This window comes from Varanus komodoensis, unplaced genomic scaffold, assembly GCF_004798865.1.
Source record: "Varanus komodoensis strain SLA01 unplaced genomic scaffold, ASM479886v1 scaffold24, whole genome shotgun sequence".
In the NCBI taxonomy this organism is placed as follows: Eukaryota; Metazoa; Chordata; class Lepidosauria; order Squamata; family Varanidae; genus Varanus; species Varanus komodoensis.
In genome coordinates, this window is record NW_025335641.1 from 15,720,798 (window position 1) to 15,748,613 (window position 27,816).

The window sequence follows — 27,816 nt, forward strand, 5'->3', positions numbered from 1 at the left end:
ACTCTTTTCAGCTGGTTGTACACTTTACCAGTGTGGGAAGCAGTTGGAGATTTAGGGTGATATGGGACCTGAAGGACAGTGCTGTATTGCCAGTTCTGTTTTAGGGCCTGCTCCCCATGATTTTAAAAGCTTTTTTCCCCTTCTGTAAGCCTTCCTTTCTCCAAATCTGCTGATGCTGCTTACGTGTGCACACACAGGCCTACTTTAGCTACTTTTGTCTAGAGAATGAAGTTAGATCCAATAGATTGACTGGACTAATGGAAGCTGACTTCCCTGCTCCCTTCTCTCCAAGGCAGCTGCTCCAACCTTCTGCAAATATTACACAGATATAGGTGATCCAGCTAAATGCAGTGAACCAGGGTATAGCAGGAGTGAACTGGGGTGTATGAGGATAGGAATTTCCAAAATCAGATGGAAGGAACTTCCACAAGTGGAGTCCTCTTGCAGAAGGCAGATCCTGAATCCAACTTTTAGTTGGTATTAGTCTCTAGGATGGTAAAATATCAGAGGGGACACTCAGAAAAAGGGGAGAAGAGATGCTTTATATGGATCTGCTGGTTAACCGTATACTTGACAAAAGGAAATGTAATTTCACAAAGCTACCATTTATAACAATTTCTTATTTCATAGAAAAACAGCTCTTAAACACCATTCATGTTTAAAAACGTTCTCACTAGAAAATGCCCTAATTCAGACATCACTTTCACCACATTGTTCAAAACATCATAGTACATAGGAAGCATTCAGACTAGTTTCTCAATCTGGATCCTATGACATACTGGTTTAACAATCTGGATCTCTTGTACAAGGGGGGGGAACAAACCAGCACACAGTACATTGCAAGTCCAATAAACCATGGTTTGTTGGATCAGGAATGTAACATCTGAACTGGACTGTTGGGTCAACCTGTGTGTGTGATGAAGCCCTTCCTAGCTGCTATCCCACCCTGTTTCTTCCTAGAAGCATGGACTAAGCTTTACGCTTGGGGAGTCCAATGCAACCTGGATTAGTTTAGTGGCTACACAGAATCTGGATAGAATCTTGCATGGACCTGGCAGGTGCAAGATGGTGAATCACAACACTGGTCTCAAAATTCAGTCTGTATTGGGAAAATTATTATCTCTTCTGGTGGAAAAGGGTACTACTTTTTAGCTAAGCTCATACAAATCTATACTATTTAAAAACCATTTCCAGTGAGATTTCCTTAGTAAGAACGTGTTAGTTCAAAAGAGAGGAGAAAGGGAAAAAATGTATCTTAAGAAATTAAAACAATAAGTCAGTGATCAAAGATGTTACGGCTTTGTTATGTTCTTCTGTTAGGTCTCTGCATCACACACATGCACTGTGAGCCTATTTGTCTGTTGCAGCAAACTGTACGTGTCTTGCACCAGAAGGAAAAAGGATAGGATACATTTCTAGACTAATGAGGTATTTTGCGATGACTCATGCAGCTTGGCGAGTGCTCTAATTGTAGCAATGCAGCTGGGAAGCTTTTATTTCTATCAGGCATGCTTCAGAAGTAAGATGTAGGCAGTAAAAAGAAGAAAAAAAGTGTTGTAGCCGAGCATAAATTCTTAATAATAAGCAATGCTGTGGGTTTTTTAACTGCTTCTATGTTAGTATTTCTGGACAGCATATATTTAAATCAGGATACATTAGTACTAGAGTACCATTCTAAAACAGATATCCACTGTTGCCTCGGAAAAGCAGAAAAATGCTTAGAAGACCATTTTTGCTGCTGTATCCTAGCAGTTCCCCAGAAAGTTATGAGGAAGTGAGAAGCTTGTTGTATTTTAATCCATTTAGTAGACATACTTATATTCTTCTTAAGAATATTCAACCCAATAATTATCAGAAAGAAAAAGAATTCAATTTAGCAGTAAGAGCAGCACTAGGACAAGATTTAAGAACTATACAGAAGAAATAAAATGGTGACAGATGTCTTCAAAGACAAATCCTGTAAGGAAAACTCTGCCGTATTAGAAGGTGAAGTGAAAGCTATTCTGAAAGCACTTAAAAGGAATAAAACAACCAGAGTAGGTCAGGTATGGATAGAACCTATTCCAAGTTGCAGAGAATAAACCAGTCCAAATCCTAACAATATGCCAACAAATATGAAAAACTAAACAATGGTCCACAGATTGGAAATGTTCAGTATACATACCAGTCTCAAAGAAAGGGGATCCTAAGGAGTGCAACATCTATAGGACCATTTCACTAATTTTCCATGAAAGTGGTATAAAACTGAAGGTGTTGCAACAAAGAAAATTACTCTATGTGGAGTGAAAAATGCTTGGTGTTCAACCTAGATTGAAAAAAGGAAGACACACTCGATCATGTCATAAATATATGCTGGAGTGCACCAAAGAATTTCAAAAGATCAGTCTATGCTTTATACTGCAACAAATACCTTGTGTGGCTCGTGAAGAAGTTATGGATGGTCCTGAAAGAAAGAAATGGATGTGCCTCAGCACTTCATTGTCCTCTTTCACATTACATGCAGCAGCCACATGGCATGGAAGAAGGTGGCCAGTTGCGCAACTTTCATTCTGCAAGTTCATGGACTTCATTTGAGCTCCTGCACTCGCTTTCAAGTGAGGGATGAGCAAGAAGGGAAGTCTGTGAATGCTCAAGAGATGGATTCCATAGAGCTTTGACATACCCCTAGTTGAGCAGAGCTGTCCAGGACAAGACAATTTGGAGGGCATTCATTCACAGGGCCTCCATAATTTGGAGACAACTCAATGGCATGTAACTAAAAAAGACCAAGACTAAAGTGTTACTTTAATACTTAGAAGCAATCCTAGCTTTATCCATCAAGTGCACAAAACCAGGTAGCTGCAGGCTGCCCTGCCACTCCGACAAGTTTGCTTGTATGATGACCGTACCTGCAAACATGTTTGTCATGATCACACTTTTTAGTCACTGTCTTGAATGTACATTTTTGAAACATGAAAGGAAACTCTACAAGTTGATTCAGACTCATTCTTGTGCCTGCCTAAAGCCTCTATAAACTGAAGGATTGCCTATACACTACTTATATACCTTTGCTGCAGCAAAAGTAGTGGAATAAATTCAAATCTGAGAATTCTACTACTAGCATTATTGCACCTTTATCCAAAACATCTGTGTTCTTTCCGTTATAATTACTTGTTCCTTGTTATGCCTCACAGTGTTGTAGTGATAGACTAATTTGTAAATTCCCATGTTCAATGCTTATGTACCAAAGGATCAGGTCAGTCAATTATTTCTCCTCCTCACAGACTACCACTTCTCATCTAGAATGTAAATAAATCTGTTAGAAATGGAAATTTTAATCTGGCTCAACCTTCAGGTATTCTTGCATCCAAAGCCATCTGGTAGTTCAGTTAGTGGCTGGTCTGCTGAAGCCATAGTGCATGGTTGGGCAATATGCTGTCCTCCAGATACTGTAACCTGTAATTCCTCGCCTTTTACTATATATACTGGCTAGGGCTGATGTAGGACATGTATAGGCCAAAGCATCTGAGGTCATACACTGTCCATGTATGGTATAATGGATTGCACATTTCTGTATTTGAGTTAGGCTTACTAGCATATCTAAAGACATCACTGGTATTGTTAGTTGTATACCCTTGCAGCAGAGTTTCCCATAGGCCATCAAAAGTGATTGATTATTTAGAAATAGGATTAATTATTCCTGTATTGCATTGGAAAACAGCATTTTACAGCACATCGATACTTCCAAATTGTTAAAAATGTAGAACTACCAATAGAACAACTGTTGATAATTAAGTTTCTGGAACTCTATAAGCTATAATTTCTAATATTAAGAGAAGGTTGGTTACCAGTTGGGTCTTTTCAGTTCCTCTGTAAACATTAGTATAACATTTCTTTTGATTGTGGCATTCTTTTATTATTTATATTCTTATTTATTATATTTATATCCCATCCTTTTTCCTTTCAAGGAATTCAAGGCAGCTTACATAATTCTCTTATCAATCTTATTCCCACAACAACAACCCTGTGAGGTAGGTTGGGGTGAGAGTCTGGTCCCAGTCCCACACTCTTGTCAGCAGCTGATGTTTAACGGAGGCCTGGTTTGGAAATGAGAATATGTGGAAGGGCTGGAAGCACTAGCCTGCCCACTGTCTCACTTCCACAGAATGTGAGACACAGCAAAGGGCAAAGAGAACAATAGCACAGGCTTTGGAAGATCTCTTCAACCACAGCACATTTGTTTATGAGAATTTGTACTTGGGGTGGGGGGGATTTTATAGGTCATCTGTTCATAGCAGAAGAGTTACAATGCCACTATTTACGTCTCAGTTTGTATAGCAGGAATAGTGCTTAAGGGTCAGGGGCTATGCTAGGAGCCAGCTAGGAAAATTTTGGAGCTAAATATTGATTGGAGTTGGGTTTTGATTTGAGCAATGTTAGAAGATGGAAGCATTGGCTCTTCATTCTAGTTGCCTAGCACTATGCTGGTGTTTAAAATACTTATTTTTATGGGGAGTTTTGGTCTTTCAAGACTGCTCTGTAACTTTAGCTCTTTAAAATTCCACACATTAAAAAAACTTGCTTTCCAAGTGCTCCACACATTTTTAGAAGATCCAGATGGTGCCTGTTTCTGATGTTAATTTTACCACTTAGGAAAGTACTTTTGAGACTGATTAGAAATCAGCCCCTCCATTTTTATAAGGACACCTGAAGTTGGAAGCCTGAGAGGATATAGTAGGCATTACTCGCCATTCATTTCAATAGCATATACGCTCAAGCACAGGCCCCATAGAAATAAATGTGTTGGAACACCCAAAACAGAGTGCCTGCCATTAATATATAGTTGTCTTTCAGGGCCTGATAGACAGGCAGCAAACATATAATGTTGTGGACTACAGACGATGGAGAGATGGGCTGTCAGGCTTTTGGTAGCTGCATTAGATAAGGAATGAGCAGCATTTGACTTGGTGGATCATACATTGTACTGTTCTGGGATAGCCAGGACTTAAATTTATTTGCAGGGTTTACTATTTGCTTTAAACTTACCTTATATTATTCAAGGCACTAATCTTTTCTTGGGGTTGCGGCCAAATATTACTCTCTTTCAAGACTGTGTAAATAATATATAAAAATAATTGAATACATTCCTGGGTACTGATGCAGGGTCTGTTATGTCATATACAAAACCTGTTTCAGATTTTTAATTAGAAAACAATAAAAAGGAAATAAAAGTATAAGGAAAAGAATATCAATCTTCTATTGATTGACTAGGATTTATAAATGAAACCTAAGTCAAACATAAAACAGTTAACTATAAAGAACATCAGTTGTAATACAGTGAGGTACAGTCTAGGTAAAAAAAAAAAATTCTTCTTTAGAGACTATTAGATAGACCTCTGTTTTCCCCAAGAACTAAATAAATGAACTTTCATTGATTTTAATTCTACAAATCAAATATAGCTGGGTGTTTCTGGCACTGGATAAATTGTGTGGCACTGCTGGAATAGATGTTAAGAATTTACTAAATCTTGTTTAAATCCAATCAGTAAAAATGGATTTAATATTATTCTCTTTGTTTGATTGCAGGCCTCCATCCACAGCAATGTCAATATCAGTTGCTGGTGAACAAGAATCCCTACATGAAGATAGGAAAGGTGTAGAGAACACAAGAATATCACTTCTAGCTGTATCAGGTAAGGAACTATGCTACGATAAAGATCTTAGAAAAACAAAATATTCAAGCAGTTGGCAGTTTAGATATATGGAATATCCATGTATGCAGGTTTCTGTTAGTTTGTAAATCAGTAAATGAAAATTGTATGTTGCCATAATCTAATACCTAATAACCACTTCTGCCTAAGAAAAATTGTTCTGGTGTAGCTAAGAAATGCATCTGTGAATTGGTCTGCTCGTTAAGGAAGTGTTGTACCACTTCTGAGAGCAAGTGTAGAGACTCCATTGGAAGAAACTCATTTTCTGTAGAAGTAGTGTTTCAGTGGGGAGGGAGTTCATTCCTTTTTCTTGCCATGCTAATTATTTATACGCAGGTTGCCATGCATATGGGGAAGCATTTTAAAAATGTAATATTCCACTGCATTATGACTACATGTAGTCTGTGAAAAACTGTGTCATGTACTCTTTTTTTTTTTAATATATAGGCCAGTTCTTATTCAAAGTGTAGGGTTGATTTTTTAAAAGGTGCAAGGCCACATCACTGGCTGAAAATCCACTGCTTGCAGTGCAGTTCAGTTCAAAATACAACCTTCTTAGGTATATGCAGTGTGCTGATAATAAGGGATGTGGTTAACTACTCCCCCAGTCAAAACACAAACTCCCTGAGCAGTGCCAGCAGCCCATTGCTCCTACATTAGGAACCTTCTAGCTTCTTTCTGTTCTAGCTCTTAAATGTTCCAGAAAACTATATAAAGAAATCAAAGTAGCCTCTGTATGCACGCTTTTTCACATATCAGGCTAAAATATTATGTAATAATAGCCTATGGAACTGACTGGTTTTACATGACACATTGTGGGAGACAAACCACAGTGGGTTGGTATGTCATGGGCATCTAGAATGCTTCCTGCTGCTTCTGTGAGGGCAAGAAACCACCCTGACAATCCATGGCTTATTTTAGGGGTTGTTGTGCCAGTAATGGGTGTTATATCCTCTGAACACAAGCAACCAACTGGATTCAGGTACAAGGAAGCAGCAAATGGTAGCAGAGGTGGCAAAAACGCCTTGATTCTGTTATTAAGCTTGCCCGCACCAGTGAAAGTAACAGCCAATTCACCAGTGCCAAAGTGGCACACTAGAGTGACTCACTGGCTTAGTGCTTTCCTTGCTAACTCTCAGACTTTTTGTGTTCACTGTGGCTTACTGCCCTTATTTTGAGGGGGCAGATCATTTTTCCCTTCTCCAAACTGACGGTGACAACCTTTCCAAAGTGTCCTTTGTGATAAGAACCAATAATTTTGGGGGGAAGGTGAAAAAGTGCAAGCCACCTGATTTATAAGAGCAGAGAGTTTTAACAGCTGTCTGACTCAGGCTTCCATTTAAAACAGGATTTTTGATAGGGCTAATCAGGATTTTAGACAGACATGCATATGTGCTGGGTGGCTGTCAAAACACGGTGCTCTCATAAAGGGAGTAGCTCACATCCTTTCATCTTCTTGAATACCTATTATCTTGGAAAAGGGTGGAAAAGATGCAGGACACTGAGGATTTCATCTTGAAGGGAGTAATCTACTGGCCATCCCCTTTCCTGAGCAAAATCCACTTGGCAGCTGTCAAGGGAAAGCAAAAATGATCCTACTTGAAGTTTCTCTTGGTCAATGTTCCTAGTTGGTGCCTGGTGTACTTTTGACAGCAGACACTTTGCAAGATGTTGCCAGGCAAAGCTTTCCATGTCAGTCCCCTCCACACTTGCAGAAAAATGAACAAGAAAAAAGAAAAAGAAAATATTTTTGCCATCTGGGATAGGCACAAGAAAGGTGGCAAACCAATTCCAGCTTTTGCAATTTGCTGCTTGGCACCTCTGGAGAGCTTACCACTGGAAATAAACTCTGGGATCCCAAAATCTCAACGGAAATTGAGGGGACAATGCCAGGCAAGTGCAAAAGGGCTCAGGACTGGCCAAAGGGAAGAGACAAGCAGGCCCTGCTGTAAAGTCTCCTGGGACACAGTGGAGGAAGGGAAAGGCTACGTATGGTAAACCCAATCATAGCTTATTTATGGAGAATTGTCATGTCATACAACCCCCACCCCCGAGAACCACCTGCTGGCAGATGTATATATTTAATCAAGTTTCTCATATAGAATATTCAACTGAGGAAGGAATTCAGTATCAGGATTGCTTGATCTTCCTTTTCTGCAGATTCCACAACCAAGAGCACCCCTGTCTCGGAAGAGCTTGGAGCCTGTGGTCATTCTAGGACTTCTAGCTATGCAAGCCAGCAGTCAAAAGTGTCAGGTAGGAGGTTCAGTAAGATTCATTAATGCATCCTATATTCCCAGCAGAAGTTCCAGTTCCAGCAAAACATGTGAAATGATCTACTTGCTATGACAGATTAACAAACAGTTAAGCAGGAATAGATAAACTCCTTAAAAGTACAAATCTTGTTTCATACAAAAGACTTGAAGCAAAAATAACAAAGTATTTAGTAATGTTTTGATGTGAAACCATTCTCTCTCAAACACACAGTGATAAACCAGAAAATACAACAAGCCAAATCTCAATTTAAATGAAACATACACATGGAAATAATTGTGCTGGCTAATGTTGAGCAATGGTACTGAGACAAAAGGAAGCCTTAAAGCTCTATTGAACTATTAGTGGCCAAGGATAAGGCCTGTAGTACTTCTCAGGTTGTGCATTAATCCCCCTTGCTTAATTCTTTCATGAAATTTCTGGGAAAAGTTATTCAGAACTTCAGAGAACATTGCCCTCAATGTGCAGATTACATCCATTTTTGTTGCTTTTCGAACCTAGCACTATGGAAGCAGTTGAAATGCTTTTGGGGTGCCTGGGTTTAATAATAGGTTGGATGAAGATGATAAAATGAGGATAAACCCAAACTAGAGGTGTTACTAAGAAGCCTGTTCAGGAGATTAGGATACAGTGTGTTCAGTGTGTACTGGTCTTCAGGCTATGACAATGGGAACAAGTGTGTTTGCACAGCTACCCTTGGTGCTACAATATTTCCTTTGTTGCTCTGAGTAGGCAACAGTTATTCAAGCCTTGCTTATATCACACCTAGACTATTGCAATGCACTGCACAAAGGGCTACCCCTTAGGAGTGTCCAGCAGCTTCAGCTATTACAAAACACTGCAGCTCAGCTGCTAACTAGTCCATGATATTAAGACCATGTTATGCTTGTCTTTAAAAGCAAATTAGCTGCCATTCACTTTCTGGGCTTAATTCACTGTCTTGGTATTACTGTATGAAGTGCTAAGCAGCTTAAGGCTCACCTTCTGAGAGACCTCCGCCTTGTTATGAATTTGTTACAAATTTTTATATCTAAAAGAAGGGCCATCTTGAGGCCAGCATTCCCTCGGAAGGCCTGTTTTTAGGCGCACGTGAAAGAGCTTTCTCCTGTATCCCTCCGATTCTGGAATGGTTTGCCAGAAGAATTGCAGTTGATTCCTACTCCCCTGGATTTTAGAAGACAGGTCTCTTTAATTTAGTCTTTTAACTTGGTCTTGCTTTTATTGTTTAAACATTTTGTTGTTGTTATTGTGCCCTAGCTGTACAGCTTTTAGCAAATAAAGCAAATAAAAGTGTTCTTTCCCTCACCCCCACCCCAAGGTGTTGATAACTGAAGAAATTCTGAACAGTAGGGTATATTTGATAGTCCAAAAATCTTTTTGTATTTTTATTTTGTTATGCACTGCTCCAACATGAGGAGCAATTTAAATTTTCATTAAATGTTGTATATTCAAAATAGGAGACTGGAATCTTGTCCATCAGTTGAAGTATAAACACTGATGGCTCTGAACTGTTCTCTGCCAGGTTATAGCACCTGTCACTCCAGATCATCAAGTATCTCTGATCTCTGCCATAAGAGAAATACCTCTGTGGGAAGTACATCAACTGGTATAGGTAGTATTTTAGAGCCTTGTGAAGAGACTGAATCCAAAAGAAGTGATGATAATTTGGAACTGCCCGTGAAAGATGCAGCCCCAGAAAAAATGAACAGGTACAAGACTTTAAAAAGAAACTTTCTCCAGTTTGATTTTATATAAATATTCAGAATTACACTGTGATTGAGATGTTGTAAAACTTAAAATTTTCCATAGGTGTCCAGTGAAACAGGACTCTGTGGAATCACAGCTAAAGAGGGTTGATGCCACTAGAGTTGATGCAGATGATATTGTTGAGAAGATATTGCAGAGTCAGGACTTCAGTTTGGACTCAAGTGCAGAAGGTTAGCAATGCACAGAATAAAAATCGGATTAGATTTTGCTGAATGGCTCTGAACTTTTTCATTCATAATTGTGTGGGTGTGAACTCCTGTGGCATCCTCTAACTGCGTAAAGCAATGCCACTTATTACTTGTAAATACTTTCAAAATAATCAGTGATGAAAAATAGCTGAAGCAATTGAGGAAAGATTTTAAGACATTGTGGTTTAGTGCAAGAAATTATAAATGAATTTATAAAATTAATATTTTATACTCTTCAAAAGCAATTCATCACATCAAAAAAGAACCTAGCATGAGAAGACAGGTCTACTCTGACAAGGGGTTGGGGGCAGGGAGCTGCAATTTTTGTTGACTCTGATGTCACATCCCACACTCTTTGGGAGTGTCCCCCAAACTCTGGGCTCAGCTTCGGGTTGATGCAGAGTTGAAAGTAGGAGGACAGTTCAGGAAATCCACATTCCACAAATGGTGTTCCATAAACAACTTATATACAAATCAGATTTGGTAACTTCACACATTTTTATATGCATTTTTTTTCTTTTTTAGAAGAAGGGCTCAGACTTTTTGTTGGTCCTGGAGGGAGTACTGCTTTTGGAAGTCATCACTTACCTAACAGGTATGTCTATTACTGCTACATATCTTCCTTAGCTGAGAAATAAACACTGAAAATTCACATTTGATCAGTATTTTTAAAAATCCAGCCTGTTCCAGATTTTACATGGCTATATCTTTGTGATTTATTATTAAATGTGAAAAACCAAGATAGCTCTCCCATGAGACAGCACCGTCATAATAGTTGCTGACTATGCAGCATTTTGAATGTTTATTATTGCTGTTCATCCAAGCCTCCTAGAGTGCAATCCAGTTAGAATATCTATAACCCTCCAAACTCAGGCTTATGGACATCCTGTGGTGCGCAAGAAAAGCACAGAGGCAAAAGTTCCTTGTATATTCCTCCTGCCCCCTGCAACAAAGGGAATTTAGAACAGGAGGGAAGGAGACTGCAGCACTGCCTGGATATATTTTATTTTGGTGATGTCTGTCTCTCTCCCTGCCCCCAAGAACAGCCCCCAAAGGTTGCTGTTGCAACCTTGCAGATGCAACCAGCATGTGTTTCTGTGCCACCTGCAAGGGTGAGGAGAGGATGCTTGAAGGCGACGTGTCTAGGGTTCCTAGACACTTTCCTAGTGGCCATGCACTATCCAGCACTATTCACAGATTATTTAACAGAGTCAAAGCCAAAATGTACTGCAAGATGTTCTGTGTACTTGAAAGACATACTCAAGGATATCTTGCTGTATTTTTCTGGAGGAATGCGCATTCTGACTTTTTCAGATCTGGGTTAATCTGTTGCTGACAGCATCAATCTGTTTCTTATTAAATAATGGATACAATTAAAGTTTGAGGCTAAATAAGGTGACCATGATGGTGTTAAGCTCATATGAGTATCAGAGTTGTGGCCCTTGCTGCAGGATGGGGTCAGTACCTAAAGTGTGTATACCATTTAATTACACAGTGTTCCATAAACATCACTTAGTTACAATTCAAGTGTAAGTGTAACTTAGTCTGGATCTAACCCCCTGTATAGTTAACTATTTGATTATTCTGTGGATGTTTGTTTACAGCCATTAAACATACTGGGATCAGACTTAAATGTTACCAACTTTGTATAGTTGCTGCCAAAAACAAGTCAAGCTTACTCTTTCATAACGTCTAAACCATAAAAATGCATGATGTGACACTGAGCTAGTTTTTTTCCCTTCCCTTTTACTTCTTTAGCTGCCACTGACATGGGTATCCAGCATGCTAGTGTCACACCACACATTTTTACCCACTCAACATTATAAAAAAAGAGATACGACAGTATAGATTTCTGGTCTTTATCACCACCTTTTGTTTCTGAAGTTTTTTTTTTTTAATTTTTCAGGGTAGGATCTGGAGCATATGAACAAGTAGTGATTAAACGCTAGAAGAACTGAACTAGCAGGATGCTTGGAATTTCAGCACTGGCTTACTTCCAGTTTTGTCAAAGATGGGTTCTTCCAAAAGACGAACTCAGATTGGCCTCGGTTGTCAGTGTGGCTTCCTCATACTGAAAACGCCCTCTTTTGTATCTGCCTGTGGTATAAGGGCATTTTTTTTTCTTTTAGCACTTTGCCTAAAAGACATTGTGAATGTGTTGATGTACTTGTTACATTGTTCTATGTGTACATCAAACCACCTTTTTTGGAGATAGGACTAATGGTATTCAATTGAACATAGTCTGGTGAGATTGTCAGCACATGAAATGCTTTCAGTAAAGTTATCTATTTGTAACTTTTTAAAAAATGCTTTTTAGAAGCATTATCTTCAATCCTTTATTTAGCCTTGGCCAATTGCTCCTGTCAACCAGACTACAAAATGGCAAATGCTGCTATAAGCTGTGTGATCCCAACAACTGTGTTTCATGAAATTACGATTCAGCACTACTACGTGTGTGTGTGTGTAACTTCAGGTCTGAGTTGTGTGAGAGACTAGTTTGTCTCTTAAGAATGAGTGAGTAGCTTTGATAAAACGTATTAGGATATGTATTTATTGAATTACTGTTACATGACCACACTCAGTGCTAGCAAGATTTGTGCTCTTAATTATCTTCAGGTACAAAAAGGTTGCACTGACTTATATGTGGCCCATATCCAAAACCGTATGACTGCATGAGTTCATACGGTCAAGGTTCTCTTGTTCAGCGAGAACCTTGACTACATGGAAAGATCTGATATGAAGAACCTGGAGCAAAGAATCATCTGTTTTTTTTAGTTCATAGAATCTCAAATTGAACTTATTTAACCTTTGAAAGGGTACCTTGTTCTTGAGGAAGAAGTGTTCTGGACTTATGAAGCTTGAAGAACCAGTAAACAGCTAACTGAATTGCTGTCAGTTTAAGCTATGGAAAGAAGCACTTTACTAGTTGTCTTTACCCCATTCAGAAATCATACTCTTTAACTGCTATTACTGAATCAGGCCCAAGCAAATCACCTGTGTTTCCTGGAGTTCATGTCACTTTTTAAAAGTGCTTGCCCCTTTTGCCAAATGAGCACTTGCTAAAGCCATAAATAATGTAGGTGTATAGGCCAGTTCACTAAGCACTCCTGAACAGAGCAGTGGGAAACATGTACTCTGCCACTGCAATCCCATCAGCCCTAATCTGCACAGCCAATAGATGAGATTCTGGAAATGGCAGCCCAGCATCTGGAAGACTGCACACTCCTTCATCACTGCTTGAAATGCAGTGCTGGCTGTATGGTGCTTAGAGAATGAGTGCTTTGCTCATAGCTGTATCTCCTTTCATTCACACCTCATTCTGATGTATTATTTAACGGAGTCTTAGTATTTACTGATTTCAATAGAACTTATGCAGCTAAAAGTTCCTGAGGGAATGTGCACAAATGCAAAAGTGCAGTGTGCCTATGCAACAATTTCAACAAAGCATTTTCTGACAGCTTAAATAGCCTAATTTATTTTTGTAAAATGATTTTAGAATTTCAGGATGGAAAAAACCTCCCAACAATTCAGAAATGTAGTAATAAATAGGTTGTAGCTGGCCTCAGATGGCACAAAAGTCAGTTACTAGACCTGACTTAAACAACTTTGAATAATTACATCTATTTTTCCTGGGTTGGTGCAGAACACTTTCTGTTCTCACCACTTCCCTGGAAAAAGTTCATGTCCTTTTTGAAGAAATAAAATGGAAGACTTAAGACTTTAGTTAAATGAAGGATGTTTTATGTTTGAAAAATTTTATAAATGTAACTTATTTTGTTTAAATCATATGCACAAACTGTTGAAATGAAAACCATTTTTTCTTTATTATGGTACCCAGAGATATCTCTGTTACTGCTTTATAAAGCATTTTATTAAGTTTGAACTTGTTCTAGTTGAATTTAAGGAAATAATTTTTATTTTTAAAAGCTGCTGTTAATAATGGAAAAAGAATGTACACAACTTATTTTGAAGTATATCTTGATAAAATTGAGTATTGCGAGTTAAAGTTACTAAAATAGTGTTTGAATTCATTGAGGAAATGTTTGATTCTGAAAAATGTCAGTGCTAGAAGATGGTTGATCTGGAGAGGCAACATGTTGGCATGAAGGGAAAGAATGCAAGGGATAAAATAACTGTCTTAAGGCTGCTTGCTTGATATAAGGAACTATCATGTTCATTTAACTGTTCTATAATCTACTGTGCATTCAGATGCATGTTGATTAGTCCCTATGGAAATTCCCACTTTCCCTGATTCTAAAGCTTACAGGAAGGTAATTTGTCTCTTGCACCCATCACATATGTGGTGGTCTTTTTTTAAAAAAAACTGTATGTTAGTACCATAGGATGTCTGAACAGATATCATGCAGTTAACGTCAACTGAACCATTTTCATGATGTGATCCCAACTGTGTCCCCAAGACATGGGAAATGACCTTCATGTTTATATATGGCATTAATTTTGTGTAAACTGTACAGCAAAATCTCAATATAACACTTTTTAGTAAATCTGATTTTTTTTACCATAAAATACTTGATGTAAAAGTGGTCTTAAATTGAATAAAAGTTTGTCTTCAAGCTCCATTTGTATGTGGAATTTTTCCAGCAAAGTAGAAAAAATACTAAATAGAAAAGTATTTTTTTCCTAAAATGAATTTTAAAAGGAATACAGTTCTCTTTTCATTTTCCTTTTTCACATACAAAATAGCATTTGTAATAGCATATAGCATATAAACATAGATGTTTAGCATTTTGAATAGCTGCACACAATTTTAAGTTTCATTCTCTTTCACAAAAGAATGTGTTAAAAGCCAGAATAACTGTATTTGGACCAGGCACTTTCCTTAGGATGTTACAAGTTTAAATCATTGTAAGGTAAAGAATCTATACATACATTCATACAAAAAAAAACATTTTACTGCTGCCAAACACAATGGGGGGTATGTGTGAAAGTAGTTTTGGTGGAATCAGTACTGCAGTACTATAAGAAAGAGAAAAGCAAGAAGAGAATGAGTTAGAAGTATTGGCTTCTTGGTAGGTTCTCCTTACATGCAAACCCATTTACTGTGAGTTTTACTGGTCTTTGAAGGCTGGAGAATATAAAATTGCATTCTCTATGGCCATAACTTACATTGGACTTTGAAGTTAGAGTCACTTTTCCTTGACAGCAGCAAGCTCATGTTTTCTATGTATTTGTATGTTACATGACATAATCCTAAATATGCTTCACATTAGTCAAAATATTATTTTCATGCTATTTTGTTTTAGACATTTTAACATTACACATTCATTTATTAAGAAAACTTGGAGAGGTAAGTTTTCATATTGCTACTTCAAAAGATGAATAACGTCTAATATGCTCAACATTTTGATACAGATTTCTCAGGTATAAAACATCTGTCCACTTATTTAAGGCATTTTTATCCTATTCTTCAGCCTAGATTCACCAGCAATAAAAAGGCAGTCCTTCTCTACAGGCTTACAATCTAAAGAGACACAACACAAAACACAGACCATTTAATAAATTTACATAGAATAAATATTGATATTGTACTTCGTTGCTCCTGTGAGAGATCAATGCCAAAACATGTTGAGCACCAGACTAGGGTCTTGCCTCTCCGCAGGATCCTTGATTTTACTCATAATTAGTCTTAACATGACTCTCTCATTCACCAAGGATCACCTGCCTCCACTTGTTACTTTTGGATTATACTGCTACATTTTCATCAAGAATCTAGTTGTCCCACTGTTATGGGTTCCCTGTAAAACTCTATTAGTAACCTGTACAGCTGTGCCTACAAAGTTGAACATTTTTTAAAAGTTTTGTATGTCTTAGCAAATGTTGTGTTTTCTTTTCTTTCTCCAAATAACTTTCCCTCAGCTACATATTAGCAGCAGAGAATACTAAGTAGTAGGAGCTACAGCAGTGCAATTTACAAGGCTCTGGACTGGGGCCAGACTGGAAAGTGATAGCATTCTGGTTAGAGTCCAACAAAAAAGCTGCTACAATACAAAGGTAATAATGTATTTAAATGCCAGTTATGGGTGGGGGGGAGAATATCCAACCATGATACATTTTAATAAGTACTTTCTTTAGCATCAACAAGGGTAGCACCTGTCAAAGTTACTCTACTATTGTGGACATACAGTAACCAAGCACTTGGGTTTGCTTTGTCTTATAAAATATCAACCTTCCCTTAGCAGTTCTGCTAGTAAGATTACCGGGTAGAATGAGTCTGACCATGTTACAGCTATCCAGGAAACATAGTCAAGGACTAGATTAGTGATATTTAAAAGTTCTCCCCATCGTGTTCGTACCACTGTAGTGAAATAAATGTGACACCTTTTTCTTAAATTTAGGATAGGCTGTATGGTGGTTCTGTCATACAGTAACAATTCAACAGTATTCTCATATACTCTCATTCCAGGTATTTGTTTTCAGTACCAGATGTCAGCTCCATGTTCATTTTCTCATTAAAAAAACTAGACTTCTGTTTTCGATCCCCACTCCCACTTTCCTTGGCTTCTGCTGCCTAACAGAGTGTTCTGCAAGGCATTTGGCAATCTTTTACTTAAAGCATGGGTTGGAGGGAAAAATGGCTTGGCAGCAGCAAGGCTAACTTCCCTGTCTTCCCACTTGCAGCACATCTATTGATTCCAAGTATAGGACACAGAACCCTCTAACTCCTTCCAGAGAAGGGGAAAGCAGAACTACTCTAGTTGTTGCAGAAGAATACTCTACCAGTTTTCCAGGGAAGTATACCACCTCATGGCTGAAACTGTTACTGCAACTTCAATAGTCTAGGCTTCTAAAATTTATAGAGCAAAAACTGCTGTCACACAGGATTCCTTGTGTTATTTTGCACAATTACATATGTTGTGAAGCAAAACCATTTACTAACTACTGTAGCTAAATAAAAACCCTAGTTCAGAATGGGAAACTGAGAAAGCAGTCTCCTCACTCCTTTTCTTGTATAAGGGGTGACTCCCAACTGCTACAGGTTTTAAATAATCTAGAATGTCGTATTGCAAAGCAGCTTAACTGTGCCAAGGCAGGTGTAAGGCAGTGTGTCACATATCATAGAACTGAGGTTAAAATGTACTTGTTTTAACCATTGTAATGAAATTAGCGTAAAGGGCTGGAGTGTCTCCTGTCCACACTCAAACTGTAGCAGACAGTGAAAATAGTTGCATGACTTTGCATCCCTAGCCCAACTGAGCAAAAATACTTTTACCAATCTGTACTAAGCAAACCACTTGCTTGAAAGTTCTTTTTTGGGTATTTCAGGAGTTATCAATATTCCTTACCAGACAACTATCATTGCATAATTTTCTACAAAGACTACACAAGTCTAAGTATGGAAATCATTTTCCAGGAAAAAGGAAACCTTTCTTTAAAACAATATTGTTATTACAACAATACAACATAGCTGTGTAAACACACACTCATTTCAGCTCTCACTGATGTGTCTATGAAGACATACACTAATTATTCAAGGCTTAAAAAAATAATCTATTTTCCTTTCGGTACAAAAAAGTCATTTTTGCATGACTTTCTGTTCTCAGATTTGTAGCAAAACATGGTTTCTAATATGTTTTACTAACCACTCTCCTCACTTTGCAGTTAGAGCGAGGATCACAAGTCACAACATACAAATCTACAATTATAGTCCATTTAGAAGCAAATCTGACTGTGCTATCTAGTATATATATAACCTGTTATATTGCAAACAAGGAACTACCTGAGCTCTGAGATTCCTTCTCTTCCAGTTAACACAGCTGTATCAAAAGCACATCTTGTTAAAACCATCTGCTAATGCTCCTGCTCCTCATTTTCATACTCAGCATCAATCAGCACAGCAGATCCATCACTGCTCAATGCTATTTTTCCAGTTATGAGCTTACTTAGTACTTCTAGGGTGCCACAAAGTTGTTTCACTTTGGGAAAAGACAAGAGTTTTGCAAGAGGTACACAGACAGTATTTCCACAGATAAATGACTGCATACTTTCATGGCTGGCTTCAGCAAAAGAAGGATTCTCCACATATCTCACGAAACAGCAAGATGGCTGGGATCTGGGTTCTGTTTCAACAGGGTCATCACAGTGCTTTTTGTAAACAGGTTTTCTGTGGTCCAACAGTCTCCTTGCAATTATTTGTGCAGTGCGACTAACTTCATTGATCACTGCATTCTGCAAGTACTTTTCATCCTTAAGACTTGGATATACAGCTTTGAAAACCTTTGACATAAAACACACACACATACAGTACATCTCAAGTATTCAAATCACTTCATATACTCAACTTTCTGTATTACAGAACTAGAAACTAGACAAAGCTGTATTGACTTTTAAAAGCATGTTCACAGTACTCCAAAAATAATGTAGTTCGTATCCATTTAATCAACATAAGGAGCAAAATATAACTTAAATTCAGACTTGTCCTTCTGCAAATTGAAAGACTCCTTCCATTTATAGTATGAACTGGAGAGAAGTGACATGACAGTAATTCCTAAAATCCCCCTTCAATGAAGAGCACCATCTCCTATGCCATTCAGGACAGTTACCCAATCCTCCAGAGTTATACTGGAAATGGAGCCAAGGATTGCAGGAAAGGAGGCATTAAAAGGAGTGTTGCTGTCCTAGCATCTTCCTTTAGTGCCAGCAGAACTTTGCTGAATATAGGTCTGGATCCAACCCTGTGATTCTTCCTACAAGTTATTGTTTTCTGAATACAGTAACGTCCAGCACAATGGCTGCAGTATTCATCATTACAATTTACAAAGCCACCAATTGGTGCCTTTAAAAAGTTAGAATCCATCTCTCTAATAGGCTGTTTAAGCCTTCCTATTGGGTAAGGTTTGCAGAAATTAGCAAGTGATTTATTACAACACAATTATTTGTACGCCTACTCTAAGCAAGTCCCACTGTTAGCGGGATCTGCTTCCAGGTGGCTGTGTATAAGACTGCAACCCTAAAGGTACAAAACCTAAGCATGAGTCAGCCATTTTCTCACAAGCTATCCACTTAATTATTACTTAAAATAATATAAATGGAAGTAACATTTCTCCTACTCTGCCCTTTCCAGAGCTGTTATACTGAAACTACAATCCAAGTTCAGAGTGATTAAATGTACAAAGTGTTGATCTCTGAACAGGTTTCAAATCCAAACTTAGATGCACTGGCAGGAACTTTCTAAAGGTCTTTATGTAGTTTCAGAAAAGTGTGCCTCACACTTAAACATCTGATCATTCTTTCTAAACACTAAAAATGGGAAGAAGAATCTATCAGTAATTCTTTTCTGCAAGGTATGTGTTAACCTGGGCCTCTAGGACAGCATTTTAGACTTCCTAAATGAAAAGTAAGAATTATTTTCAAATGATGATTCATTTTAAGCCTCTTAGCACCTCTCTATGCCTTTGGTTCATCAATCCTAAAACAATTTGTTTGGAAATCAACTTGAAATCAATCCAACATTCTTTCCAGTAAGCTTTTTAATACTAACTGCTGGATGAAACACAAGCTTCATATGCTTTTAAATAGGTACAAACCTAACATTTTGACTTCTCTGACAATTATAATAAACAAGTATATCTTTCAAAATAGTCTCTTTGTACTGATTTTACTCCTGCTTCTGGAAGGTCTACTTACAGTTTTATAAACATGCTCTTGGTATTTCTCAAGTCTGTCAGGTTCTCCATTCCTCGCATAGTTTCTCACAAACACACCTATCTGTGTACAAAATCCAACATCTTTTCCAGGAGGTGCAGCTCCTAACCCAGTAAACTCCACTGTATAATCATAATGAGCAGCAGCATCCTGAGCCCTATGTTTAGGACAAGAACCAAATTACTCCAGTTACTTAGAAGTGTTTCTTCTAACAAAATTATCACGCTTATGAAGCATGTTACAAAGCCCGCCCCTCAGATTTTCTTTGCCAACTGTTGTTTGCTTACTTTGTGAAGGTATAAGAATTGTAATGAACAAACTGGAAATCTGCTCACTCTAAAGTACTGGTGAATCTACCACTTGAAGTGAGATGAGCAATACCAAGCTACTGTTATATCAAAATACCAAAACTAGGACACAGAGGAATAGAGCCAGGTGTAGGAGAGCAAGTTCTTTCTTTTCCTGCCCAGTAATGTTGCCTTCATGGATGTGTGGTGGATACAGTGGTGATGGCAGGAGTGACAGAAGATTGTATTCGCTGGAAATAAAGCCACCTCCTCTGCACAGGTAATGACTATGAGAAAAGAAAAGAATCAATTCCTCAGCTTTGTTTCTCCTCTGAAAACCTCCCTTTGCTCTTTCCAGTCCTGTACTTAGCAGCAGCTTGAGACTGCTGTCAACATCCTGTTTTGTTATTTGGAAGAGGAAAGCGCCTACAGTGATGAAACCTGCTCCTTTCTTCAGACTACTAAAGTGAGCAAAGAGTTAGATGCCATATTCTCATTAGGATGGTGATAGGTAAATACAATCTTTAAGTCACTGAAGTGAGAATATGTTTCAGAATACTCGAGCATTGTTAAGAGAGATCCACCAATTTAGAGAGCAGAGAACCTATAAAGCAACTAAAATAGTAACATGGAGGTGGTGACATCTGGGCTACCACAGAAAAACAACTGTACAAGAATGAGACACGCTCTATATTAGTAGACACCCCCTACTCTCTAAGACTAATTCCCATCCATTTCAATTCATGTGTGAATGTTCTCTAGGTGTCTGCATCTCAAAAATGATTTGCAAAGGTGTACATGCTTTTAAAAAGTTAGGGGAAATGTAAACACACAGAGAGAATATCTAGAACCAACACTGCTAATTTGCCATATTATGTCATCCCTACTTCCCCCATGCTGAGAGATTGTTGGGGTTGGAAAGGGTAGGCAACTAAGGAAGGCAACAGAAAATATGTTGATGTCTACACTGATGGGTGTACTTCATTTAACTGCTGTCATTCCAAAATGATTAACAGCAAGATTGAAGTGGGAATCATCACCATAAAGGCTATCAACACGAATGGCACAGTTTCTTTTTATTCTCCTCACCTCACATACTACACTAAAATTTCCAGCATTGCTTTTTACTTTTTGGAAGCCAAACATATAAAAAAGATTGAATGAACTCACCAGTTCTGAAATTGTGCTCGATTCCATTCAAATTTATGATCTGGATGTCTGAACAATGTGACAGCCGGAAGCAAAGGATTAAATTCTGCGTTTGGTGTGCTAATTATGACCACAGCTGGAGACATAAAGCCAAATACCACCTCTGGAAATTTCTCTAACTCTTTTGCCTCTAGGTGTTCAATTCTGAAAGTTGAAAATTACAACACCTTTCTTATTTCCCTAAGTACATCTACTTTTATAATGTAAAGAAACTGAAATAGCTGTAACAAGCGGATGCAATATCATCTGGTGAGGGAATTAAATTTGAACCTAAAAGTGCGAAGTTGCTTTTTTCTTGATCCACCTAGCCTAGTACTGTTTACTTCAAGTACTAAAACCAGTATTATTTTTCCCCAATGCCTGTCTCAAGCTACTTTCTGCATACTTTCCATTGAGACAGGGCCTGGGGCCTTATGTATGCACAGCATGTATGCTGCCTCAAAATTATAGCCCCTTTCCCTTCCAATTTATGCTACCCTTTATCTAAAAGTCCACCAGATCACCCAGTCTCTTTCCTTTCCTCTACACATCTATATCATGTTTTCCAAAGCCTTGCCTTTACTGCACAAAATATACATAACAACATTGTTAGACTGCCTTTCACAAGCATATTAATTTGTGCAACTTTGAGTGCCTAAGAAATTGAAAAGGAAGATTGCACACTATTTCATTTATGGTAAGTGGTTTATAACCAGGAAAGAGAGATACAGAGTAGATAAGGGGCTTTTTATGGGCATCTATACAGGTTTTATTAAAACAAAGTCAGCCTGGAGTTGACTTTTTAAAAGCCCACAAAAACAAGTATTAGATTTTAGTTAAAGACTCACAATTCAATGCAAGTTATCATGTCAAAGCCCAGCATACAGGGGTCTTTGTGAGCAACTGAACCTTGATGGAGGATGACTGTCAGAGGTCTTTCACTTGGCTGGAGATAGTCACCAGGAAGGGGGGACAGTGTGTGCCTAGGAGAAAGGTAAAAGTACACGAAGGAACCCTAGCAATTGTTCCTGCCCGTATCTTTTCCCACTTCTGGTGCCCTGTGCATTACTGAGTTCCAGCTCAAGGCATTAAAAATGAAATGTGATTGTGCAAACAAAATTTGTCAAGTCTTAATGTTCCTCCCCTTGTCAGTACAAAATGGAAACAACAGAATGCTGCCCAATTTCAGAAATGTGTCAGATACCGACACACCGCATATCTTAATCTGCATGGTACTTGCTTCTTCTCATCTTGCCCACAACACAAGGAGAGGCAATCATAGCCCCTGTTGGTTCTAGAGTCTACAAAGCACAACACATCTTAATGTATTAAAAAAAAGATCAACAACTTGCATTGTCCTCTAAGTGTACCTGGCACCCACACCAACTTCCCCCCTCCCCCATTATTATTTGCAGAGATTTGTTTTAAAAAAATAAGCACTCAAAAAAAAAAAAACCCTTGATACTAGGGTGCTGCAAAGTAACACATTAACTTCTGGCATTATCTTGATTTCCAGAACTGCCTACAAACCTAATGGGGCCACAGAGGTATTCTTAGAAAATGAAATTTGTGCATGGCTACATCTCAACACCGCATTTTAAAATGTACTTAGTTCTCATTGAAAAAAATAACAAACGGGCAGGGGTGTGGAGAGCTTGCCCAAAGGCCAGAGAGGGTGGAGGACAACATGTTTTGTCACTTGGTTTTTTGTGATGTAGTGTGCATGAGTTGGTTGGTATATTTGTGGTACGTGTTGCCTGGCTTGTGTATTCCTTATTTTTTGGTTGTGTTTTGTCATTTGGGCTGCTATGCAAGGATGTGAATAGGTGTTCTACACTGGTATTTTGCAGTGCTTTATGGGAACAAATTTATGTTGGCATTTCAGGCTCAGACTGCACTTTGGTCAAATTACTTGACTGCGCCTCATCATTTCGTCTCCTAGGAAACTGTTGATGGAGCAGATAAATTCTGGATCAAAACAGAGGCTTTGTGTTTTGGAACTCAGTCTTCATACCTCCGTCTTCTATTCAGGTTCTTGGACTTGTTACTTTTCTTTGGCCTCACCAATTAATGGCTGTTTTGCCATTGGCATCACAGTCATTTTGTGAGAGCACACACAGTACTTCAAAAATTGCAAATGTGCCCACCAAACCAAACAAGGTACCTGGTTTCATACCAGATATACTGAACAGACAACATAAGAAATAACTGAATTGACAAGTTATTCTTAGTGTATGTTTTATCTGAAGATAAAACTTCTAGAAGATATTTCATGAACATTATATATAACCCACATAAAAAGTCTCTAAGTTGCATATTTCAACAAAAGCACCTCTATTCTCTTGTGGGGGGTTTTTTAAATATAGAAAATAGAGACAAATTAAATTTTACTGATACTGAAACAAAATTAGAAAAAAGATTAGGGGAAAAAATCATTCCTACAGAGCTATCAGAGACCTGATAATAATGATTTTCAAACTAAAAGACCCAACACTAAAGTGAAGATCTAGATGAGGAATACCAATTCAGAAGAGAGGTAAAAAAGAACCTCTCTTCAGGTGCAGTAACCAACTTTCAGTCTTGTGTTAAGAACCGAATTGTGAAATCAGGAAATTTCAGGAAAGCTGTCCACCAACACTTTTCAGAACAAATTGGAAAAATGAAGCATACAGTGGTATCTTGGCTCACGAACTTAATCCATTCCAGGACTCTGGTTGTGACCCAAACTGGTCAAGAGCCAAGTCAAATTTCCCCATAAGGTTCAGTAAATAAGGTTAATCCGTTGTGTAACTTTTTTTTAAATCAGAAAAATGTGAAGCAAAGTGACAAAGAACAACAAAGATCGCAGCCATCTCCCCTCGCCCGGCGATCATGCGGGGGGGGGTGGGGGGAGAAGGATGCAATTGCGGGCACGCTGGGGGGAGGCAGGCGCGCTCAGGAAGGGAACACGGGCGCAATCGCGGCCATCTCCCCCCCCCCCCCCCACAACCGCGAGCGCGTCCATGCATGGAAGGCAGCGCGCTCGCGATTGTCACCCGATTTAGAGTTCACGACCTGCAGCAAATTTTTTATGAAATTTCTGTTCATGACCCGATTTGGTCATGAACTGAGGCGTTCATGACCCAAGGCACCACTGTACTATCTTCCTTTCTCCTGTGCAATATTTGAATTTTTATCTGAGGTTTCTTGTACATGAAAGAATGCAAGAGAATTTTTCCTCCTCACATTTTTTCCTTCATCACATCTTCACAGATATCTAGTCCAACAAGAACTTCAATGCATTTACAGAATTTCAGCATCCAGAGTAGCCGGCAGTCAGCACATCCCAAGTCTGCCACCTGTCAATAAGAATTAGATGAGTACTATTGAATATTTTGCTATGAATATTGTGCAAGTTCCAGATTATATTCTGATATGTTCATGCAGTAAGTATCAAACAATTCCTTAATTCTGGGCATGTCTACCCTTAAAAAACCATGGAACAGTACAACTAAAATCTGCCAAAGTCTCTACAGACCTAGACTCTTGCCCTCGAAGCCATGCATGCACTTATCTATACACAAGCATTGTGTTCAGAAACCCCATGAACACACATACTGAATCTGTGGGGAAGCAGTGTGGCTGCGAGTCCCTCCCTCAGCTTCCCCTCCCCTCTGTATCCACCAGCTGAAAGCACAAAAATGATCCTAGCTTACATTACAGGTTAAGCCATAGTTCTCCATTATTTCTTAGCCAGGGAATTCTAGCTTAATGTCAGTTAACATACAATCTAGCTTATTTTCCTGATTTATTTACCAATTTTAATCAGTTTTCCAGCATGGATATAATACAAAATTCTCACTTCATGCAAGTTGAAGTCATCACACCAAAGCTAACACATGAAAGGGAGAGGGGTGTGCGGCCAAGGCACTCGTCTCTTTTGCATGATCGACTGAATACGGCCTACACATTAGCTCCATAGCCACCCTGTAGTCTTTTCAATGGTATCCAAGATAACACATATACCTAGGTAAGCTTATTTTCAACCTGGACTACATTGTGGAAGAGGGATAAGAAGCTGAGGGTCATCCAAGGGCTCTGGTACAATATAAGCATATACAATAATCCATTTTTTAAAATGGCTTGAGGATGGAAAACATGTTTACTCTACATTATGTGTCAAGAAAATGCAGAGACAGCATAAACATGCAACTTGCTCCCATGTAAGTTAGCAGCCACTACCTGAGCATCCCAACAGGATGAAGTCCATTACAGTTTAAATTCCATTTTCAAAGCCTTTCCCAGCTGCACATTTTCAGTGTTTCAATGATTAATTTTCCCAGTGCTTGGTCTAAGCATTTTGTATCATTTTTGGAAGCGAGAAGCTTCTTCCCAATAAATAGCACCCCGCCTGTGAAATAGCCTCCCTAGAGTAGGAGTACTGCCTCTACTCCCTAGAGTAGTTTTCCTAGCACCTTCATTACAATCTTTTCAGACTTTTATTGCAATGATTAATTTTTATTATTTAATTCACCACACATTGATACTCTCAGCTGTTATATTTGTTATAACATTGCTATACACACCTTGTTTTATCATCTGTTTTTTAGATTGTTGTGATTGTGAACTACTTAGGATAGGACTATTGAAGCAGTCTAAAATCAATCAGCCATTGATATATACAGTATTACACAGAAGCCTTTTGCATGGCTCCACAGATATCCAGTGGATGTTGACTACAATATTACTTAGAGTTATAACTCAAGAGTCTTCCAGACTTTAAAAAAGGAACACAGATATTCCTAGTAATCAGTTGTACAAATTATCCTATGCCAGGAACATGGTGTGTTTTGCTTCTTGTTTAAGTGTTGCACCACCTCACCCACTATCTTGTGGGTGCACCCCACAAAGAATAACACCTCCATGAAAGTGCACATTTAGTTCATTTTTGTTTTGCTGCACTGTGTCATACAACATCAAGAGTATACCTACAAAGACAGTAACTGTGAAGCAGTTATAAAGAGTCTATTTTACCAAGAAACATGTACCAACCTTCTTAGGTTTATATCTGCTCACTAACTGTTTAATAAACTGGTAGCGCTGCATGTACAAAGGTGGTGTAAATGTAACTGTCCCTGCAAGCTCATTCTTTTGCAGCTTTCCATCCATAGTCAAGGCTAGAAACAAAGGACAGGAAACATTAAATTCTGTATTAAAAATGATATTCACAATAACAATTAAATATAGTTATAATAACTACATTGCAGAGTGGAATTTCCTGAGTAAGCTTGTATAGCAAGCATAATTGTAGCCCGCTTTCTTTTAAGATTGAGTTGTAACCTACTTAAAAAAACACATCTTGTAGCCATTTTGACGCATGACGATTCGGTTTCCTAAGTGCATTTTAGTTTTCTTCTCATCTTTTCTCCATGGAGCTGATTTGCAATTATTGATAAAGGCATCAGGATTAGTTTACACCCTTTGATGCTATGCTAGCAATATATGCATTTAAACTCTTGTGGTTAATAAAATTTAATACAAGAATTACTACCAATATTTTACAATTGTTTCACCAGACAGAAATACCTATCACACTATCTTATCCATGTGAGCTTGGAAGTAAGCCATACTGAAATCAACAGGTCTGTTTCTAAATAAAGATTTTTGAGATTAAGTACTAATTTTAATTCACTAATTAAGTCTTTTTTTAAGGAACACAGCATGCAGTAGATAAACACCACCACCTTTTAACATTCACTTTATATGAAGAGCCTCTGACAAGCCTAATCAGCATAAGCCCCCAAACAGTTTAAAATATTTTGACAGGGGAATAGGCAATGCTAACTTTCTAATGGCATGGCAGGTTTTACAAAGTTGTCCTATTAAAATTATGCTGTGCATTTCCAACAAACACTAAATAAGAGCAAACAAAAGTTGATTTTTGCTTCCCTTGCTGGAGTACTCTACATGGCAAATGCTAGATGGACTAATGGCCATTTTCTGTTTCCTTTTCCAGATAACTGAAACAAAAATACTAGGCTCTTTCTCCAAAGTTGTTGTAGGGAAGAAGGGGCCAAGAACACCATTGGGTCCAACCCCATTCTGTTGCCAATTTACACCATCCCACTTGGATAACTGTCCAAGTTAGAGGAGCAGGCTGCATGCTTCAATAAAGAGCTTTTGTAGTTTGCATCTTGCTGGTGGTTTGTCTTCTCTCCCAGTTGGGGTTAGAGTCCCTGACTAAAGTTTACTTGGAAACCATTTTTTTAAAGAAAGAGCCAGGGAGGCAGAGTACTTAAAGGGACTTGGGTGATCTGGATGATCCGCTTGGCCACAGATCCACCTGAGTGACTCTGCACCAGCCACAGGGTCTCAGTCCAACTTACCTCACAGGTCTGCTGTTGTGAGACGAGTAAGAGGAGGACGAGAATTGTGTAAACCGCCTTGAGTTCCTGATAAGGGAAAAAAAGTCGGGACATAAATTACGGATACATGTAAGAACATACATGTAAGCCCTCCAGGTTCAGTTTTAAAACCTGGCGTTTGTGGCCTTCGCAGAAGCAACTCCGAAGGCTCAGTAGAGCAAAACAGAGTCCCAAGAAGCCTGAACTTCCCCAACGCCCCAAATACCCCTTTCCTTCCCGTCCTCTCGCCTCCCATTCCGGCCTCCTCTCCCTCACAACACCCGCGAACGAAGCCGGCGCTGTCTCTCCTTCGTCCGTTGTACGCGCCCCGGACCTTCTTCACCCCACAGCCCCGGGCGACTTATTCCTGCTCCTG

The 27,816-nt window shown here is 38.6% G+C and overlaps 2 protein-coding genes across 2 annotated transcripts in view; one reads left to right on the top strand and one right to left on the bottom strand.

The window, feature by feature from the left end:
- Positions 1–14,493, top strand: part of FAM102B (family with sequence similarity 102 member B) — a 31,078-nt gene extending 16,585 nt beyond the window's left edge. The window contains exons 6-11 of the mRNA XM_044432432.1: positions 5,566–5,672; positions 7,851–7,946; positions 9,487–9,673; positions 9,774–9,901; positions 10,445–10,514; positions 11,826–14,493. Coding sequence (XP_044288367.1) covers positions 5,566–5,672; positions 7,851–7,946; positions 9,487–9,673; positions 9,774–9,901; positions 10,445–10,514; positions 11,826–11,868 — 631 coding nt within the window. The 3' untranslated portion in view covers positions 11,869–14,493. The remainder of the gene's footprint in view (positions 1–5,565; positions 5,673–7,850; positions 7,947–9,486; positions 9,674–9,773; positions 9,902–10,444; positions 10,515–11,825) is intronic.
- Positions 5,057–27,797, bottom strand: HENMT1 (HEN methyltransferase 1). Its single transcript, XM_044432431.1, has 9 exons — positions 27,717–27,797; positions 27,423–27,488; positions 26,089–26,213; positions 24,283–24,395; positions 21,906–22,040; positions 21,040–21,222; positions 19,565–19,739; positions 17,658–18,154; positions 5,057–5,089 (listed from the first exon to the last, which is right to left on the bottom strand). The coding sequence occupies exons 3-8, from the start codon at positions 26,203–26,205 to the stop codon at positions 17,729–17,731; spliced, it is 1,149 nt and encodes a 382-aa protein (XP_044288366.1). The 5' UTR covers positions 26,206–26,213; positions 27,423–27,488; positions 27,717–27,797; the 3' UTR covers positions 5,057–5,089; positions 17,658–17,728.
- Positions 27,798–27,816: the final 19 nt, after the last annotated feature.